Source organism: Neolamprologus multifasciatus, chromosome 23 (assembly GCF_963576455.1).
Source record: "Neolamprologus multifasciatus chromosome 23, fNeoMul1.2, whole genome shotgun sequence".
In the NCBI taxonomy this organism is placed as follows: Eukaryota; Metazoa; Chordata; class Actinopteri; order Cichliformes; family Cichlidae; genus Neolamprologus; species Neolamprologus multifasciatus.
Window position 1 is genome coordinate 12,586,810 of NC_140460.1, and position 19,281 is coordinate 12,606,090.

General features: G+C 41.9%; 1 protein-coding gene across 8 annotated transcripts in view; it reads left to right on the top strand.

Moving 5' to 3' along the window:
- celf5a (cugbp, Elav-like family member 5a) overlaps positions 1-19,281 on the top strand; it is a 200,479-nt gene that overhangs the window by 136,334 nt on the left and 44,864 nt on the right. For 7 of the 8 annotated variants that reach the window (XM_085152292.1, XM_085152295.1, XM_085152293.1 and 4 more), the window contains exon 4: positions 18,749-18,877. In XM_085152292.1, coding sequence (XP_085008418.1) covers positions 18,749-18,877 — 129 coding nt within the window. The remainder of the gene's footprint in view (positions 1-18,748; positions 18,878-19,281) is intronic. The other variant, XM_085152294.1, reaches the window with a different exon arrangement.

The window sequence follows — 19,281 nt, forward strand, 5'->3', positions numbered from 1 at the left end:
ATGGTAAAAATTCATGTCGTATCCTATCAAATTTAACCTCCGTTTATTCAACCTGGCATCAGGATGTGCCAAGTCATATCTCATTTTATCATTACCCATTTTTGCTTTTCACCTGTCATGCCTTGAACACAAACCCCTAACCTTTTTGTGTTTAATGTCAATCTGCAAAATAACAGTTTAAAATGCGCAGACTTCCTATAAAATCTGCCCCGAGTTGCACGCTCTTTATATCCAGTCCCATGATGTCAAACGCGTTAACGTCCTCGCAAGACTAACACTGGATAAAAGAGACCTGGAATGCTTAGAAACTTGTAGTGCATCACTGGGCCGCACCATCAAATACACAACTAGAAGTTTGATCTTTCAAAGGTGAGAGGCAGAACATAGTCTGGATGCCTTTCCCCTGGCTGACTTGCTTTAGCTGTTGTGAGCGTTACCGATCAACACCTTAGGAAAGCAATCATCAGAACTATTATGCACAGTTATTTTTCCATCTTACCTCTGATAGGAGAGCACGGAAGCCCATGCCCACAGCTGTCTGGTAGATGGTGCTTTGCTGGAACAGAAAACCAAGCTATTTACAGTGAATACAGCGGCCTTAGAAGTAGTTCCTAGCCTCAGGGTGCAAAATACTTGAAAATAAGCTCCTGGTCTCTTTGATGTGTGTGTCTGCACCAAATATAAAGGCACTTCAAGCGGTACTGCCTTTGAGCCAAGGACAAGCCTAAATTGTCTGTTGGAGCTGGAGATGGGCGAGGTGGGGAATAGGGTTAAGTAAAAATCAAGAAATATTATTATTTTTCTGATAGTTGCATTACCATGGTGTATATTTCATACACTTCTTCTTAGGCCTAATCCCGGTGGTATTTTTTTTGAAGATAACTATCAAGGATATCTGGAGCACAACAAGTTTATTGTTCATCTACTGATGAGTGAAGACAATAGTCTTGGGAGGCGCTACTGATGAGAAGATGAGTTTTCATATAGTGGGGACAAAACATCTCTGTGCAGCACTCGGTCCTGTTTAACAGCTCTAATGTGATAGAAGGAAACTGTTCTGCAGCAAATTAAGTGAGTGGTTTATAACATCATGCCTCTTCGCAGCTTTTTCATTTTGTATCGCCGCTGCATTAAAGGCTCTGTTCTGCATGATAATCTGCTGTTGTTGTTGCTGCTCAACAGTTATTTGTCACAGCAGATAAGGCATCTCAGAGCCCAAACGCCGATTGCATGAATCGGAGCTCGGAAATTACCAACCAGAGAGAGCAGAACATAGGCAACTACAGACTTTGGCAATATACACAAATTGATGCAAGAGATATGCAATAATTGTGCATTGAATTACAAGTTTAGGGCACAAAAACAAAAGTGAGTAAGGTTGAACAAATGGAGCACTCATTTACACCAGAACACATTAGCTCCATTGCTACTCTGCATGGTTCCAGGGAAACTGTGAACTGGTAAGGAAGAACTATGTGATGGTATAGTGTATTTGGGGGGGAAAAAAGAAAAGATTTCCACAATTTTATCCAGTAGGCATGGTAGGACTCGTGCAGCACACTGCAGAGAGTCCCAGGAGGTCTGAATGGCACACAACATCTGAAAAGACCTCAATTTTGAAATAGGATGGTTACTAAACTGCTGTAACCATGGCTTTTCAGGGTTTCTTTTGCCTCAGCAAAGGCAGATGAAAAATAACATTTCACAATCTCTGGACCTTCAAAGCTTCCCTTGCTCCAAAAGGAAGAGGAAAAGAACATTTTCAGACATTCATGCTTAAACAGTTATGTTGCTTTTTATTCTGGCCAGTCAGTCGGCGTCCTCTGTTTTCTTTCAAATACAAGAAAGGTCTCTATCTCTCAGTGTTTCCATATTTTGACAAGAATAAGCAGCAAAATAAGGACCTTTGGAACTTAATTGATTTACATGGCCAGGTCGGAGTTCAGACACGAGTGTAGTGTAATGTGTTTATTTCATCTGTGGCCGGTACAACGAGTTTCATGAACTATTCCCAATTCATTTGATTGAATTTTTCTTTATAACATACTCTTGTTTTTGACTAGATACACTGTTTCTGCTTGTTGCTGCACTTAGCCACTAAACTGTTACACTCATAGGTGCACCTGTTAATATGGTGTGTTCTGTACAATATGTAGCTCGGTGTAAATATAAATAAAGTATAGTTCCTTAATATTTCGTCACTTAAAGTGGATTTTAAAAGTGTGGTTCTATTGCGCAGAGATATCCACGCAGTCAATTTATAATCCCCACTTTACCTGGGATGCATTTATTTGGACTGTAAGAGGAGGCTGGTCGTTATTTTGTTGTATTGGCTGTACCCTATATAAACCGAATTATTGAGCTACACTTCTTGATGTTTGAATTCAGGTGTTTTCAGTCCCCGTTAGCCCAGGTGTGTGAAATCAACACCTAGGCATGTAGTTGGCCTTTCCAAATATTTGTGAAAGAATGGGTCGCTCTAAAGAGCTTATTGAATTCAAGCATGTAATAGGATGCCACCTTTGCAAGCTGCCAGCTGCTCATGGGCGAGCAGCTTCTGTAGGCGTAATGCGTAGGCGGCCCAGTATTTTTAACCATAAAGTGTCTTTTGATTCGTCCGACACACAGAGAAAGTGTGAGCGAGACAAGCGTCATGCTCATTCACTTTCACTGCATAAGCACAACACAAATTATGCAACAAAGAACATTTATATACAGGCCATTGTATGGCCTGTATATAAATGATGGATGCTACCACTGTCACCCTTTGGTTCATGAATTTGCATTTTAAACCCTCAGCTTTAGCATTCTAACCACAGTCGTCTTGGGTGATAGGATGATCTTCTGAATGACTTCTGTAAAACTGCACTTCTTTAGCAACCATCTGCTGGCTAGATGACTGATTTCTGGTTTAAGGCACTTCCACAGTGACTTGAAATTTCAACTATATATTCGTTTTCTTTTATACAGTCTGTGTGCCAATGCAAAAAGTCGTTACTTTTTCTGACACGCCTTAAAGCTTACTTCCGAGTTAGAGAGTAGTGTTTCTGGAGGTCTGTTCTCTCATTCAAGTCAGCAGATGTGATGTTCAGCCAGTCCCAGTAGGCGAGGTCTCCATCACCGGCTGCCATGGAGACGGTACTTTTCTCTCCCTCTCGTTCCTCTATTATCCCTGCGTCTTTGATGTCTATAGAGTGAAGTTAGGGCTGTAATTCTGGTCCGGATTTCTTGTCTAAGCCTCCTGTGTTCAAAGGAGGCACCTGAATTAATCCCAGGTAACACCTCTGATCAAGGATTTAATTTAGGCCTGCAAAGGGTGTACACAGCACAATTCTGCAGGCCACATTGTTGTGTTGACGACACGGGTGATGGATGGGTTTCGCCTTAGGCGGAGGGAAAGGTAAATATCTCTCACTTTGCTCCCTTTTCACACGAGTGTGACAAGAAGTATTAGGGAATTGCTGTCTGTTTTTTGTTTTTTTTTATTGACATTTGTGCTAATTCCCTCTGCCGCTGAAGCCTCCTGATGAAACACTCGAGGTTAATGGTATTTTCTTTGCCTCATCCTGACAAAATATGTACATCTGTGTGCCTAATTTTTCTTGTTTCGATTCGAAACAACGCTGAGCACATTACATTGCAGGAGTTCAAAAGCTGTGATGTAATGGCCACACTTGAAAGCTGGAGAGAGCGCATAGGTTAGCGCCTGCTCCTGCAGACAGCCAAAGTACGAGTATTTTACTCTAGAGAGATTTATTTTTTTCAGCGAGTGATCTTCTAAAACAAAGACGGTCTTTTGCTTTTACGAGAAAAAAGGAGACTATTGCCATCCCTCACTTCAGAATGCTTTACTCCAAGCTGCATTGATTTCTCTTGTACCAGCAGGTCAGCATGAGGAAATTGAATTGGAAATTTTAGAAACACTCTATTATTTCATTTTCTGGCATTTGTACTTTCCTTACCTTCTTTGTATTTTTTTTTTTTTTTAGGATTCACCACTGAAACAAATGGGAGAAGCAGTTACTGTGAAGACAGTTAAATGACTGCTCTGACTTTGGCTTTGCTAATAACTCTGTCCTCTGATGCAAAAGGTTATTTTCACCCCTGTGGTTTTAGAGCACACTGGTTTGCATTTATGAAAGCCCTCTCCCCTTTTCTCTGCCCTGCCTCTGTGCACATGGGGTTAGTTTTGCTTTTACAAGGAGAACATTGGGTCAAATTTTGCTGGATTGCTTCCTGGGATATTTTACCTTCAGGGAAGGGGCGAGGTACCAGAGCAATAGTGAATTGAGTGAAAGTGGTTTGGAGGAGTCCAGGTAGAAAGAGGCAGACAGGGTTGACATAACACAGTATATTCAATGTTCTGTTAATTTCACACGAGCTTTGACTTCTAACTGGGCTGGTTTGCAATAGAAACCCTGCTCCCCGCCAGCTCTCACTGAAACCAACCATGTAGCTTACCTTAGGATCCATTTTCTTTCTTCCTTTGATATGCGCCATGAAACATGTGCATTGAAGTGACGGGGACACACACTTAACGTCATTTCTCACTTTGGCGCTGAATTGCAAAACGTATTGAAATAGTAATGCAAAAACCTCCATGTAAAATGAATCAACACTCTAGAAGAAGAAATTGGACTTCCTATAGAGAGCTGCTGATTATTAAAAGTGATCATTATATAATATTCTGTCTGGAAGCCCCAGTGTGCCCAAGGTGTTTAGTATGAGATGTCTATGAGGTGTATAAGTAGTGCCTGTTACTGACTGCAAGAGGCTCAGGATTTTTCAACAGCCAATTAAAATGAGTTGTTTTAATGATGTGTGATACCTGTAGCTATATTTACAGGTACTTACAGCGCTGGCAGAAATGTACAGGTGTGGTGAAAAATACTGATCGTGGCACCTGTTAGCAGGTGAGATATATTAGGGAGCAAATGAACATTCTGTCCTCATGGTTATGTTAGATGAGTTACTGTAGCTCGTTTTGCCCCAAAATTGAATGCTGATTCGGACAGAAAGGTGTCAGACTACAGTTTGTTGTGTATGGTTCTGCATAGCAGCAGAGCAGTCAGGGTGCCAGTCACAATGACCTCTATCCGCCGCCGAAAGCGGCAACAACGGGCACATGAGCATCAAGACAGAAACGTGTTAGTCACGGTTTGAGGTGCACAAAAATAAGTTGGACTCGGCCTCCAAATTTTCCAGATCTCAATCCAGTCGAGCGTCTGTGGGATGTGCTGGACAAACAAGTCCGATACATGGAACCTCACAACTTACAGGATTTAAAGGATGTGTCGCTAACATGTTGGCGCAGATAACACAGCACAGCTTCAGAGGTCGAGTTACCCATGCCTCGATAGGTCAGAGCTGTTTTGGCACTAAGAGGAGGACGAATACAACATTAGGCAGGTTGTCAAAATGTTTTGCTATTAGATGAGATATAGTTTGCCCACCGTTATTTACATCGAGATGGTAACATCGACGAGACAAAAAGGAGAAATGAATATTGTGGGTTACTGAAACAGGACAAACAGCAACTGTAAAGCAAAATCAGTCGTCCCTGTGTTGTTCAGGTGCAAACAATGCATGAATAGATTTGAGCTATTATTATTTTGGGTGTGGTAGTTAAAATCATTGTAAAACAGAATTTGGAAAGAACAGTGTCCTTGTTGTCCATGGACATTTTAAGCTTGTTTATATTTTTCTCTTTGTCCTTCTCTGATGATTTGTGCTTTTAAAACATGTTTTCTGGTTTAAAAACCTATCGTGTCCACTAAGATTGTGTTCATGATATATGGTTGAACAAAATAGCATGCTGTCTCTTGCATTTTTCACTGGGCTACCAGATTAATCAGAAAAGCATTTCATAAGTGAATAACGGGATGCAGTGAAATGCTTGTTCAATGTCAAATAAACCTAAAATAGTGTTTTTCACACTTCAATATTGACCTCACATTCATTTTTTAAAAACTGCTTGCTATGTTATTTAGTCATATCATTTATGATAAATGGGAAAAAATGAACTGTACATTTGAAATTGCATTAAATATGTTACTGTACGTCCTCATTCAGTGTTTGTCTCTGACCGGGTTTTGACAGGGTTTCTCTGTTTAGCCATTTATATCGTGGTGAGCTGAGCCCAGTATCGTAGCAACAGTAACTATGGGAATAGAAACCTGCGGAGAGGTCAATGCGATGGTCTCCGCTTGGCCTCTTTGTACAAAGACTCACACATTGATTCTTCTAATTCACAACATCTATAACCGCATCCGCCACACAACATCCACCTCCACAAACAAACCAGAAAAAATATTTAGTGCCTTCATTTTTTTTTATTTACTCTGCAGCTATATCAACGTATTAGCAGGGAGACAAAAATATTTATCTTTAATTTCAGTGAGGTGATGGCTGAGTCTGTTCCTTCTGTATTTTATTCTCGAATTATTTCTCCGACTCCTCTACCAGACTGTCTCCTTTCTTTCTTTTCCTCACAGCGCAGACTCTCCAGGGATCTGTAATTGACAAGTGTGTACAATAACTAATCAGGAGCAAAGCAACTGTCCTTTAAAATGATGAATTAACTAAACTAATTTCAGATAATCCTTCAATAAACTGGGCGGTGATTGATATTTGAAATGCAGACGTCCCTCGTCTCTTTTGACTCGCTAACACCCAATCCTCCCAGAACAGGTGGCGTGATTGATAAAGCGCTGATGAAGCACTGAGAGGATTAAAATCAAATTCGAGCTCAACATGTCTGCGTGCCGTCTGACAAGCATGACCTGTCATAACAACACCCAGAACATAACACGTGCGCAGCGACATTACCTTAAGCACGAACCACAATTACTAGCGTGCATAAATGCCCAAGCTACGATGAATTAATTTGAAAGAGCAGGGTTTGGTCTAGTAGGCTCATTCGAGGTGTGTCTTACAAGAGCTTTGCCAATTTACATTCTGTTTCTGTGTTGATACCTAACCTTTCCCCCCTAAAGCTCTATAACTGGGTTTGTCAACATGGGCGTCTTTTGCAGATTAACGTTGTCGTACAGTTATGCAGTAAAAACGAACACCGTGGGAAAGGATAAAGTTAACCAAAATACCTGTAGTGGAAAATGAATATCCATAGCATAAATACATATGTTGACAAATCAAATTTTCTTATGTGAGCACGGTTGGACAAGTTGGTTGTCTTCAGATTAATTGAGTTGTTCTGCAGGTGTCTAATTACCAGTGTTTCTCTATCCTTACATCACCTCTACAGTGTGATTAAGGAGACTTGTGAAGGTTGTCTGGGAGAATAGAGAAGAATAGAGCCGAACAGTACTTCTTTGATTATAACCGGCACCAGACTGTGGCATGACAGCTTACAAGGTTTCCAATCAACTAAACTGAAAATGTGTTGGAGGAGTATTTGAGCATCTATTTTATGCTGTGCCGTGCTTTGAAGCAACCTTTTTTAGCAGGAGAAAGGCATCTTATTACATTCTGAATCAATTGTTTGTATATAATTAATATGTTTTATTTTCCTTCCAAACTAATTTTGCACATGAGCACGCTTTTAGAAAAAGTCACCTTGGTTTAGTACTTCGTGCTGCACGGATAAAGCTCTGTGCATTTGCATTTATGGATGGAAATAAAGTTAAAATAGTTTTTCAGCTGCTAACTGCAGTTCTTCACTGTTTCTTTTGCAGAAATAAGTGTAAACCGCTGGTGTTCCAGCTGCAATATTTACAAATATTTCATGTTTGAGGATGCATACGTTTATGTAGTTTCACTTTTAGAGGTGTGTGGTCAGTCAGGGAAGCGGGCACTGTCAGTAGAGGCAACTGGATAAAGAGTGTAAAGCTCCTTAGGAGCTTCCTAGTAGACAGCTGTGTACAGGGAGCCTCTGTCCCCCTTTCCCCTCCATGCATTTTTCATCACACACTCCCTTTTTTTTTTATACTATTTAGCTTTTCCCTCCCCTCTAAACTTCCATGTGGTACGTGCTGACATGGCATTTCTCAGCCTTGCACACAAAGCCCTCTGGTGCTCAGTGTGCTGGAGTTGGAGCACGTCTGTGTTTGTGTGTATGCTATGTGCTTGTGCACACATACATGCGAAACAGAGGCCTGGGTTGGGGATGTTGTGCTCACTCAGTCTCCCCTGTCTTTCCCATTCTCACACGCTCAAATCACACTATATGTGATCCCCCAGTCCCACAGGCGAAAGAAAAATAGAGGGAGAGAGAGAGCTCTAACGGAAAGTCTATTTAGTAAGTTGGCAGCACCCAAACTACAAAATAGTTGAGACTCCCTGCATAGAAAGGATCTTCTTAAATTATTCTGAGCGGAAATTCAAATTTCATTTTGTTTTGGCCCTAAGCAATGGGCAAAACTGCCTGGGTGAGATCAGTAAAGGTCAGGGGGAATTAAAATGCTTACTGTAAGGTTTGTCAGTAAGAGAGAGAGGAAGCAAAGAAGAGAGAGGGATAGAGGAAAAGGCCATCTGCCTGATAGTTTGGTCTAAGCTGATGAAAAAGAAAAGACAGTCCTTTTCCAAAGTAATGCTGTAACGTACTAGCTTTTTTCTCAAAAAAATCCTATTCCAAGATCCACATTCTGCACGCTAAATCGGAAAGTATGGTAGTCTTACAGTTCACTGGTTTCTTAGACAGGGTGAAGGCTTTGCAATTTCCTTTAATACAGGACACTAGATGATTTGCTGTGACAATAAACAAATCCAATAAAACTGATGGATGAAGTATAATAGCAATGCCAACATGTATCTGACATCGGATGAGGAATGCCAGCTTTCCTCTTGATGATTTGCACAACATATAGATGTTTATTTCATTATATATGAAGCAAAATATCCTCGAAATGAAAACAAATGGGCTGTCAGGAAAATTAGGGAGGTAGACAAAGAGAGCTGCCCATTCCAACGAGTGTGCAAGCTGAAGAAACACAAGTTTACACACATGCACAAGTCTCAGTGTGTGCTTTCAAACATGTGCATATCCACACTCATCTTTCTCAGTTCTGATATCAATCGACCCATCCTCCATACCAGCCCCCCCCCAAAAAAAGGAACATGCCACAACGTTCTAAGATTTGTAATGTCACTCAGCCTCTCACCTGCAACAATAGTGTGTTTTTAGCATGTACTGCCACTTTTTTTTAAGAAAAAAATCCGGGATGGCAGAGAAAATACAAGTGAAAGAGAAAAGCAAGTACATTGTTATATTGTCAAATACATATTATTTTTCTCTCCAGTGAAATATTCTTACAAATATGCTGCAAACTACCTGCTCGGCTGGTGTATGATGTTGCTTCATCCACTAGCATTAGCTTTGATGAAGATGGCGATGCATCTTTCCTTTCTTATAGTTCTGCTCCTTACAAACCTGTAACGATTTTTGTCGTGTTGATAAAACACAAACCGGCGCAGCTTCTTTCTTTTTTTTCAACAGCAAGCAGCTCATGTCAAATTTTTGTGTCAGGAGCCGCCAACGTAAGCTTCGTGCTGTATCTACAGTAATAATCGTGCAGATACCTTCAGTCATCACACACATTTCTCTGCTATAAATGCTCTGCTATAAAAAGCTTTGCAGGAGTTCATTAGTACAGTGGTGCAGAGCTCCCCAAAATGATTATTCTTACAAGTAGGGATAAAAAAATAAAAAAAAATCACAAGAATATGAAAGCCTCGTGCACATGCTCGCCTTAGGCCCAAAAAACAGTACGGCTGTCCTGGATTATGAAATGCTTTTGGTGCAATTACATCCTCTAAAAGGTGCAGATTGACCTTCTAGCCAATTAAAAGTGCACCAGCAGAGAGCAGATAAGGCAGCTTAGCTGTCAATGTGACTGACAGTGTTAGGTCCTCCCCCTGCAGTCATATCAGCAGTACAGAGGCTGTGCATACAAAAAACACACGAGAAAAAGTAGGGAAAAGGTTCCCAAAAAAGCACCTCCAAGTTTAGCATCTTGCCTCCTGAAAAATCTGCTCCAGCTAATAATATAGAAACAGTAAAGTATAAAAAATATGCCAGTGACGTGCTTTAGAGCTTATTCATTTACTTATGTATTTGCACCCTCGCCTCATACATCATTTCCCCCCCCCATCTTATAACTGTTAACACTGCAGTTTTTTTTTTTTTTTCGAGTAAAGAAACGCTCTGCTCCAGACTACAATTTATGGAAACCAAAGTTGCTGGCTGATGTCATTCTGTATAGTCATAGAGCAAATCTGAATCCACTTTCACCGAGGTCTCTGTAGGTCTAGTCAGGTGAGTGCACGAGTGCACCTTATATTCCCCTACAGCTCTCACACTTCTGGCTGGGGAAAGCTGACATGCAGGGTGGCCTGTAAGCCTCTTTTGTCCATGTGCAGCAGAGTCATCTGCCAGCTCAGTTGCTCTTGCAGACAAAGCTTCAGAGAGATAGCCCATATTCTGGTACGTCCTCACTCTCTCTTGAGCTGGAGTTAGGCATGGCCCCTCGCTCTCTCCTCCTAAGCTTCCTTCGGTTCATTTCTCTCTCTCTGGCAAACTCATGCGCCCATTTTCCCATCATTTCTATTCACTTTTACTTGCTTTACTGTGTTGCTCTCTAAGATATTCGTTCGGATTTGCGTTACTGCAAAAATTGAGCAAGCACTTTGGCGACAGTGGGAAGGAAAAACTCCCTTTTAACAGGAACAAACCCTCTGGCAGAACCAGGCTCAGGGAGGGGCAGCCATCTGCCGTGACTGGTTGGGGTGAGAGGTCAAGAAGTCAGAGGATACTGATATGACACATCGTAGGGGGGATTGTTGAGCTTGGTTTGATTCAATGTATGGCGAAGTCCTTAGTCACCTCTTTATGAAGTCCATTTTTTCTCTCCATATAAGACAAAGTGAATTAATTGAAAATAAGCATTATCTTGGCTGGCTAATGAGTTACCTTCATGGCAACTCATTAGCCAGCCAAGATAACCACAGGGTAATGTGAGAGAAGGAAAAGACATGGAGATACTGAGGCAAAAGGGGCCAAAAATGGGACCAGAGAGAAAGAAAAATAACGTCCGGGAGATGATTGAATCTGTAAGCTGAGAACAACTCTACTGTAAGGAAGAGGTAAGAAAGAGAGAAAAACTATGTGAAGGGGTGGTGGGGAGGAGGCTGGGCGAGGGGGCTGGCCATGGGGGTGTGTCCACCGTTACCCTCATGAATCAGTGTCAGTGGAGCGATGAGAAAATAATTAAGAAACAGGGTAGCGCAGTGTTGAATACTGCCAAAGGTAAAAGGCCTTCTACTGTATAGAAATACAATCTGGACGGGAAAGAAGAATGGCAATAAATGGGATAGAGGAAAATGTGGGAGAAAAAAATCCATAATATAATGGATGCCAAAATGCCCTTCAGATGGCATTATGAAGGGAGAGAATATAAATAGCAGAGCCATATTGTAAATGTTTATATACAGTAGCTACGTAGGCAAGTTGCACAGCAGTTTCAGGATTTATGACCGGCGCCTTAATGCACTGAAGTCGACACAAAGCTGTGAGTAATATTTCACATTTGTTATCATATTGAGTGTAAATTTGCTGAGACGTATATGGCGGCGATAAAATATTTTAAGCAATTTCTGCTTCTATTCTTCTCCTTTCAGCTGCTCTCCTCTGAGGTGGGAGTGTAGGCTGTCAACTGGATGAGCTGACTGTAACTGTACCGAAAGCAAGAGCACACAAAACAACCGTGCGCGCCAACATTCACACTTACACACCTCAGAGGTCTTAGATGGAACGTTTAGAGGAGGGAGAACCAATTCAGGGGCCTGTAATTGTATGTTCGAGGCTTCCAGCGGGGGCCAAGATGCTGCTGGGATCCCCCAGCCAGCAGCACCGAACAAAGCAGCCATTAGATCGCATTAATGCGTACAATCTTTGCTGTGTGTGCATTTTATGTGTTTATATGCACGTACAAACATGTGTGAGCATGTGTAGATTCACGGGTGAGTCTTTTAGGTGTCATATATACTATCCATCATTATTTCTGCCAGCGCACACAAAGAATTCATGATCACTAGTTTCCAAATCCCCTCAGAAATGGAGAAGACTCGGTTGGTGTGTGGGGGACATGTTTGTGGCATATAGAAGCTCTCTTTTCTTATGAGGCTGCTGTTTGGTAGCACGTTACCGTTTGATCTTAAGCTCTTTGGCCCGATTAAAACGCTATAGGGCTTGTGATGCAACGCTTACCAACCGCAGCCTCCTACGCATTGCGATCGTGTTTGTTTGTACAGTGTTTTTGGCTCTCGGTGTATACGATACATGGACCATGCATAGTAAATGTTTCTTTTAGTGTGCCTGTTGATGTAGTTGCTGTTCTGTGCGTGCGTGCGTCTGTGTGTTTAGATAATTGCATACTTTGTGTGTTGCTTCCCGCATGTTCGCAGCGTATACCTATATGTATGTTAAAGCGGTGAAGCGGAATCTGTCCCAGAGGAGTGCTTACTGAGGGATGCACTGTTTCTGAAGAATTACTATCGAGGCCTTGTGTACACCGCTGTATGGCATTTTTACTGATGGGTTTTACGGGCTGCGGCTGCCGATGACAAGCCTCGACACCAACATGATGACACTATGACATGAAGTCAAGCCATTGTCACCACAGGCGCTGCAAGAGTTAGAGAAGCAGGTCTGTAGCGCCTGTTAAAGCTAATGTGTCAAAAATGAATTGTAGACCTAATGTATGGTTGACGGTGCTGTAGACTGTAGAGCATCAAAATGAAATACAGCGTGTTTAGCATTCATAAACAATTAAATTCAGTCAGTAAATCTAGTTTTCATTCTTCATTCAGTCATATGAGGTTCAACAATGTGTTGAATTTGCACATCAGCGAGCTCCAGGTTTGATGGCTTTTTGGTTGGATCTACACTATTGTTTTCTTTGCTGTGCTGTTTCCAAGCAACATCTGAAGTTGTAAGGGAAAAAGCGCTAATAAGCTACCTCATTAGGGCGGGCGCATGGTAGGCCTTACGGTTTGTGCTGTCAACTCAGTGGGTTAGCATGCAAACTTCAAAAGACAGCTGCACACACACAGGAGTGCTAATTTAGTTTAGAAATTGGTAAACAAACTATTCCATCAACCCATATTTCTTCCTTAGTTAAAGGTGTGCTGGTGGAACCTGCTAACTGGGTTGTGTGTGATGTGGCTCCAACATTATGACAAAATGTGTCCATCCTCTCTGTGGCATTAATGCAGCACATAAAAGACTCATTATTCAGACGTTAATTTGGCAGGGTTTTCTCACCTCGAGGCCGAGCCAAACCTCAGGCTCGCTGCCTTATTGGTCTCCATTCTTATCAGTGGTCCTTGCTATACCCAGGGTAGGAGGGATGCCCTCAGCACACCTATACACAAGAGTGCACACGTGCTGTACTTGCACACATCCATGCACGCATCTCATTAATGCAAACACAACCCTAGTTAGAGCCCTATATGTAATAAATTGGATTCAATTCCACTGGCTAAGAACTGTGATCTCTTAGGGTTAATTAATTTCATTCCATTCAGTCTGTGTTTTTTATGCTTGAACACATGCTGACACTGTTATTGTGTGGCATCCTGCTCACTGGAGAAGTATAATAGGCTTGTGAAGGAGGGAGAGTGTTTGGTATTCCTGCTACAGGGTGATTTTGGTTCTTTCTTTCTTCTGACAAGGAAGTATGCTACAGTAGCTAACTCTAATATGGTAGATCCTTCCCCTTCATAGCCTCTCCCTGGCTCTTATCTTCCCCTTCAAATGAGAAAACCTGGATGGCTTCTCAGGGCCCCTGTTTCTGCCTGGATGCTATCTCATTTGGTTTTAATATATTTATCCATTCATTATTGTTCCCTTTTATCAGCCTGCTAATATTGTTCATAATTTGTCCTTATCTGCAAGCCTGACAGTCAAATTTACACTCGGGCTCAGCAGACAGATGGAGAAATGACCCTTTTCCAACCCCTCCTTCCCCAACTCCTCTGCTCCTTTCATTCATCTCCTCCTCTCCAAACTCCAATGAAACATGACTGACAGCCCGCTGTATAAGTAGTTGTCATAGCAACCTCCCCATCCTTACGACAAGTACTTTTTCTCTATAGCACACGCTCTCCCTCTGTCACAATATCTCTCACTCCCTCCATAACTACTGCCTTTCCGCTGCAAATAATTGAGAAAGAGACAGTTAGAAAAGGGAAATTTGAAAACAAGGGAGTGCCTAAAGCTGTTGGTATGCTTTCCCTCCTCCCTTCACTCCCATTTCCATCCCATTCCCTTCCTGTCTCACGTCCCTTTGCTTCCTTCATCTTACCCGCCGCTGACAATGATTTACCCACTCCAATGGTTTACCTCTTTCATCCATCCTGGCTTATCAAGGACTACAGGACTGTATGCACAGCAACTTACAGTATGGGCTCATCACTCTCACTCTCCCACACATTTACTCTCTCCCTCTCTCTACGTCTCTTCTTCCCCGGCTTCTCTCTTTTTTTCTTTTCATCTTGTTGCTCCAAAAACTCCCATTCTGCCCCATTGCTATTCACAAAGTCTCAATCCACTGTCAAATTCTTGCATAGTAATGTAGCGTAATCATCAAACGCAGCACAATAAGTCTACAGTATATTAGACTGTGCTGGAGATGTGGTGTATTTTTGGTTATTGTGAGGAGGAGATTTTTTTTTAAAAAAAAACTTCCAGTGGAAACAAAGAGAAGAAAGTATTGTGCTTTTGAGCTTGAGAACACACGCATGAGAAAGGGATTACTGCGCTATTGTTTGTCATGCACGTAGTTTTAATGGTTAGGCAACAGCATGAAAAATTGAGATATGAAATATTACTGATTTAATTTGCTTTAGTGCTGTTAACTCTAAGAGTTCACGCAGGGCCAACATGCCTGAAAAGTTTATATTGATTAGAGCAGCTTCAAATAGACCTATAAATCTTATAGGAAATCAATATTTATAACGAGACAGCACACTGCCAATTCATTATTCTGGAGTTTAATTTCCAATGCATTTATTCCAAACAAGCATCTGTTTAGTGACTCAGAGTAAATTAAACATGATGGGGAGGTGAATATCAGGACATCAGTGGTGTGTCACTGAAGTTGAATACAGTACTCTGCTACAGTGAGCTGTAAATGCATCTTAATGCCAGCATGCAGTACATGCAGTTTTCACAGTGAACTTGCTGGTTGTTATTGGACCCCCGAATTCTTTAGGTGATGATATTTCTTCTTAATAACTACAGGACCCGCAGAGTCTCTCTAATTTAATATGATATTCAACTTGACTAGGTTGCATTATGATGTAAGGAGACCACAATACAGAAACTATTTTACTCAGTTTTTCTGTGTTAAACTGCACAGTTGGAGCAATTTGCTAGCCTCGAACAGCTATTGCTAAGGCATGTGTTTTTAAAGGTAGTGAAAGAGGAATGCTAGTTGCTAGCAGTTTTAGCCTTTTGCATTGTTTTACGGTCGTATGTGACCTAATATTCAGTTAAAACAGTACTCAGTCAGATACAGTCCACTTACAAGTAGCATTACCTGAGAAAGCTATTAAAAGCTGTCAGTGAATCACAAATTGAATTTAGTTTCTTTCAGATAAAGGATTCACAGAGGTGCTCCTGAATTACTGTGACAACTGAAATCAACTGAACATGGTCCAGGAAGTACTGGACCAGATGCATAAAGGTCTGCGCAAAAACGGCTACTATTTTACGTATGCACAAAGGCAGAAGCATAAATACACATTCCTTTTATTAGACTTATGAAAGCATGCATAAGCATGGCACTCTTCTGAATCTCATCTTTAGCCATGAATTGGTAGATCGCTGTTTCTGTCACAAGCTTTTTTTTTTACACAAAATATGAAAGAAAGATACTCTCCAGAAGAAATGGAGAAAGGGAAAAATTGAGTATTTCATCGTATTAGTTCGGGATTTATGAAAGAAGAGCATACAAAAAAAAACAAACAGTAAAGGAAAGAAGCAACAGAGGCTCTGCCAATTTATATCACTGTGTCCAGATTGTTTAAAAGATCCAGATTCAGAATCGGTGTAATGAAACAAGGTATTGACGAAACCAAAGGAAAAGACAACCTTTCCCCCCTCTGTTTAAATCAGTATCATTCACACAAACAGACGTATGTATATAGCTTTGCACTGCAGTGAAAATGCAGATTATTTGTAATATGTGCTGCAGCTTGTAACACAGCAGTGATTAAACAAGAGATAAGTATTAACTACACTTGCAGCTAGCAGCGGCTTTGCAATTAGCAGCAGCCTTGGGTGCTGTGAGAGTTTTGTAGCTGCAGTTAGCGGATGGAAGTTAGTAGCAATAGCAGTCGGCAGCACTCAGGCGGGTTAAGGTGATTACCGAGAAAATGTCAATACTCTGTAGTTACAAGATAGTTAACAGTGGGGCATGCACTCATGTGTATACTGTGCGTGTGGTCATGGGGGAGAGCTGTTATCTCTAATCCGTCGTATCAGGGGACGCAAGAGTATCCTTGTTTCTGCGTCTAATTTTTTTCTCCCTCCCTTTGTCCCTCATTTGTTCGTTTTTTTTCCTTCCCCTGTCAGATATCTGTAAATGACTGTAGGTGTTTTCACTCTGTTTGTGTCTGTTTGCACACCGCCTGTGCTGCAGCGTTGTAGATAAATGAGATAATGTTTCTATTGGCAATGAACACAAGACCTGAATTCCCAAGGGAGCGTTTTAGTTGAGAGCAGCCAGAGCAGAATCCTAGACAGTGGAACAGATCTACTAGATGATCTGTTTTCATGCATTGTTAGCTTGTTTTCAAAGCACATTTATGTTCCACAACATGTACTCCATCTCTTTCTCCCTCGCAGCTGCAGATTAGGAACTTCTGCTAAATACAAAAGAAGCAGATACTCTGCAGTCGCCATCTGCACATGTCTCCATACCTCTGTCACACATAATGCAAAAATAAATTAGAATAAACACAACTTTAAAAGACAATAACACTGTGAGGCTTTTGTGTAATTCACTGTGAACTGCTATTGTGATACAGTAAAGAATGAAAGGCACAGAACTGTTAAAAGGTTCTGCACTGGTACTTTTCAGACCCACATAAGCTACTACCTACAGCCAAAGTAGGTACAGTAGGAGCTCAGATGGCCTCCTCTCTGTCACAGGACCGTATGTAAGATTTGGTCTGACGGCATTCAGGGAAATATGTGCAGTCCAGCCCCATCCCCCACTCTTGACTCATCTCGCTGATCCAACCTCAGAATTTATATTCTCCCTCCAGCAAAAGGAAGGACCATCTTGGCCTTTCATTTTCCAGTTCAGGGCTTTTCTTTTTTTGCAGATAAATGCTCTCCAATCCACCCTGACAGATGTCACATTGCATCACTTCCATTTTGATACATAGCCTCTGATCCTGCCACTTGCAATAAGGAGCCAGCACCAGGGATGCCCCTCCCTAGACAACGCTCTGACACGGGTGATTATTTTAAAGGTGCATCATTGGGGTTGCTGAGCGCTGAAACCGAAGCTGGGCGCCATGTCCACACACACTCTCTGCCGTGCTCGCTGCAGGAATGTGGGTATCGGCTCGGCTCAGGGTCAGAGAGCAGCAACGGCACGACACAATCGATAGCCGTCGCAGGTCACCCCGACACCGGGCAATACCCCTGGCGGCGATTTTTTTTGCTGCTCTCGAGCTGCTAGTCCTGCTTCTCACTCAGTCTCCTGTGATGGCACGGGTCAGTGTTGGAGAAACAATCTGTATAAAAGGAAGATTTTAGAGCTTCTGCTGCCAACTGAGACATGCTGCACTGTGGCATTAATCATGGAAGGCCAGAGTACATCAGTAAACACAGCGTGTCAGGTCAAGGTAAAGATCAGATCCCAAAGCATTTAACAGGACTCGGTGGCGTACGGGCTATCTGTTGAAAAGTCAGCGTTATTCATGGCGTGTCTCCCAGCCTTCGTTGCTCACTGGAGAGACACGCCATTGTTCACTGAAGAGCACACTGAAATATTTCTCTGGCTGCACAAAAAACACTGGATCAGCAGCAATTAGTAGAGTAAGAGAGAGATAAAGGGAGGAAGGGAGGGAGGCAGGCAGTTGAAAAAGAACGAGGGGAAAAATGTAGAATCAGCGAGAGAATAAGAACGCAGGAAAGAGATAGATGAATAAAGGGGAAGGAGAAAGAGTGAGTAAAAGAAAGAGAAAGAGGGAGAGAACTGGAGCTTTCAGCCAGTACAGTGTGGTGTGTAGGAGGTTAGAGCTGCCTGGAGCCCCTTCCTGCTTTTAAAAGGACCAAAGACTCTCTCATTGTCTTGGGTCTCTGTGGCTGCGTGTGTGAGCATGTGAGAAACCTCTTCATTAGTCTACCATTTCCCTCCTTTCTTCTTTCCAGCCCCTGACCACTCACTTACCCCCTGCTGCTATAGTATATGTGCCCACATGGGACTAAACCCACTTATAGTGGAGATTTAAAATGATCAGTCTGGGAAAAGAGATAATACAATGTGACTCGAGGCCAACCTGCACTAAATAAACTAGACAGTTACTTTACTGTACCGAGGCTCTGCGAAAGTGTCTTTGTTCCTGCGGAAAATGAGACTTCCCTTTTAAATTGCTGTCTGTGTTCCACCAACGGTGACTCTACTGTACATTTCACTATTGTATGCTCTTAAATTGGTTTCATAATTGAGGTCAAAGTTGTAATGTAATCTTTTGACTCTTGTTTTTGTTCCAGAAGACAGGAAGTTGTTTGTTGGGATGCTGAACAAACAACAGACCGAGGAGGATGTCTACCGCCTCTTCGAGCCTTACGGAGTCATCGAAGAGTGCACGGTCCTAAGAGGTCCTGACGGAAACAGCAAAGGTAAGAGCCGTGATACAGCTGACAGCATTATTTAGGTCACTGGCAAAGGAGTGACAGTGCGTCCTAGTGTGTGTGTCAGCTGCGGTGTCTCAAATCTGTGCGGCACATCCATCAGATATAGGTCAAGTAGCCCGACTGGTTAATTGATGTCAAAAATTTAACGTTATGTTGTTTGGGACACGGGATTGTCAAAGTCTAATAGTTTCTAAAAGATGCCATATTTAAATTTATCGTTACTCTAATTAGGATAATGTTTTTGCTTTTAGGCTTGCTACTAGCCCTGGAAAACCCAGCTCTGTCACCACATGTGATATCTTGCTGTGATCCCACCTAATTCAGCAATGATTTTAAAATTACCCTGTTGACTTTGCAAACACTTTTTCAGTATTTACCTGAATTTCCTG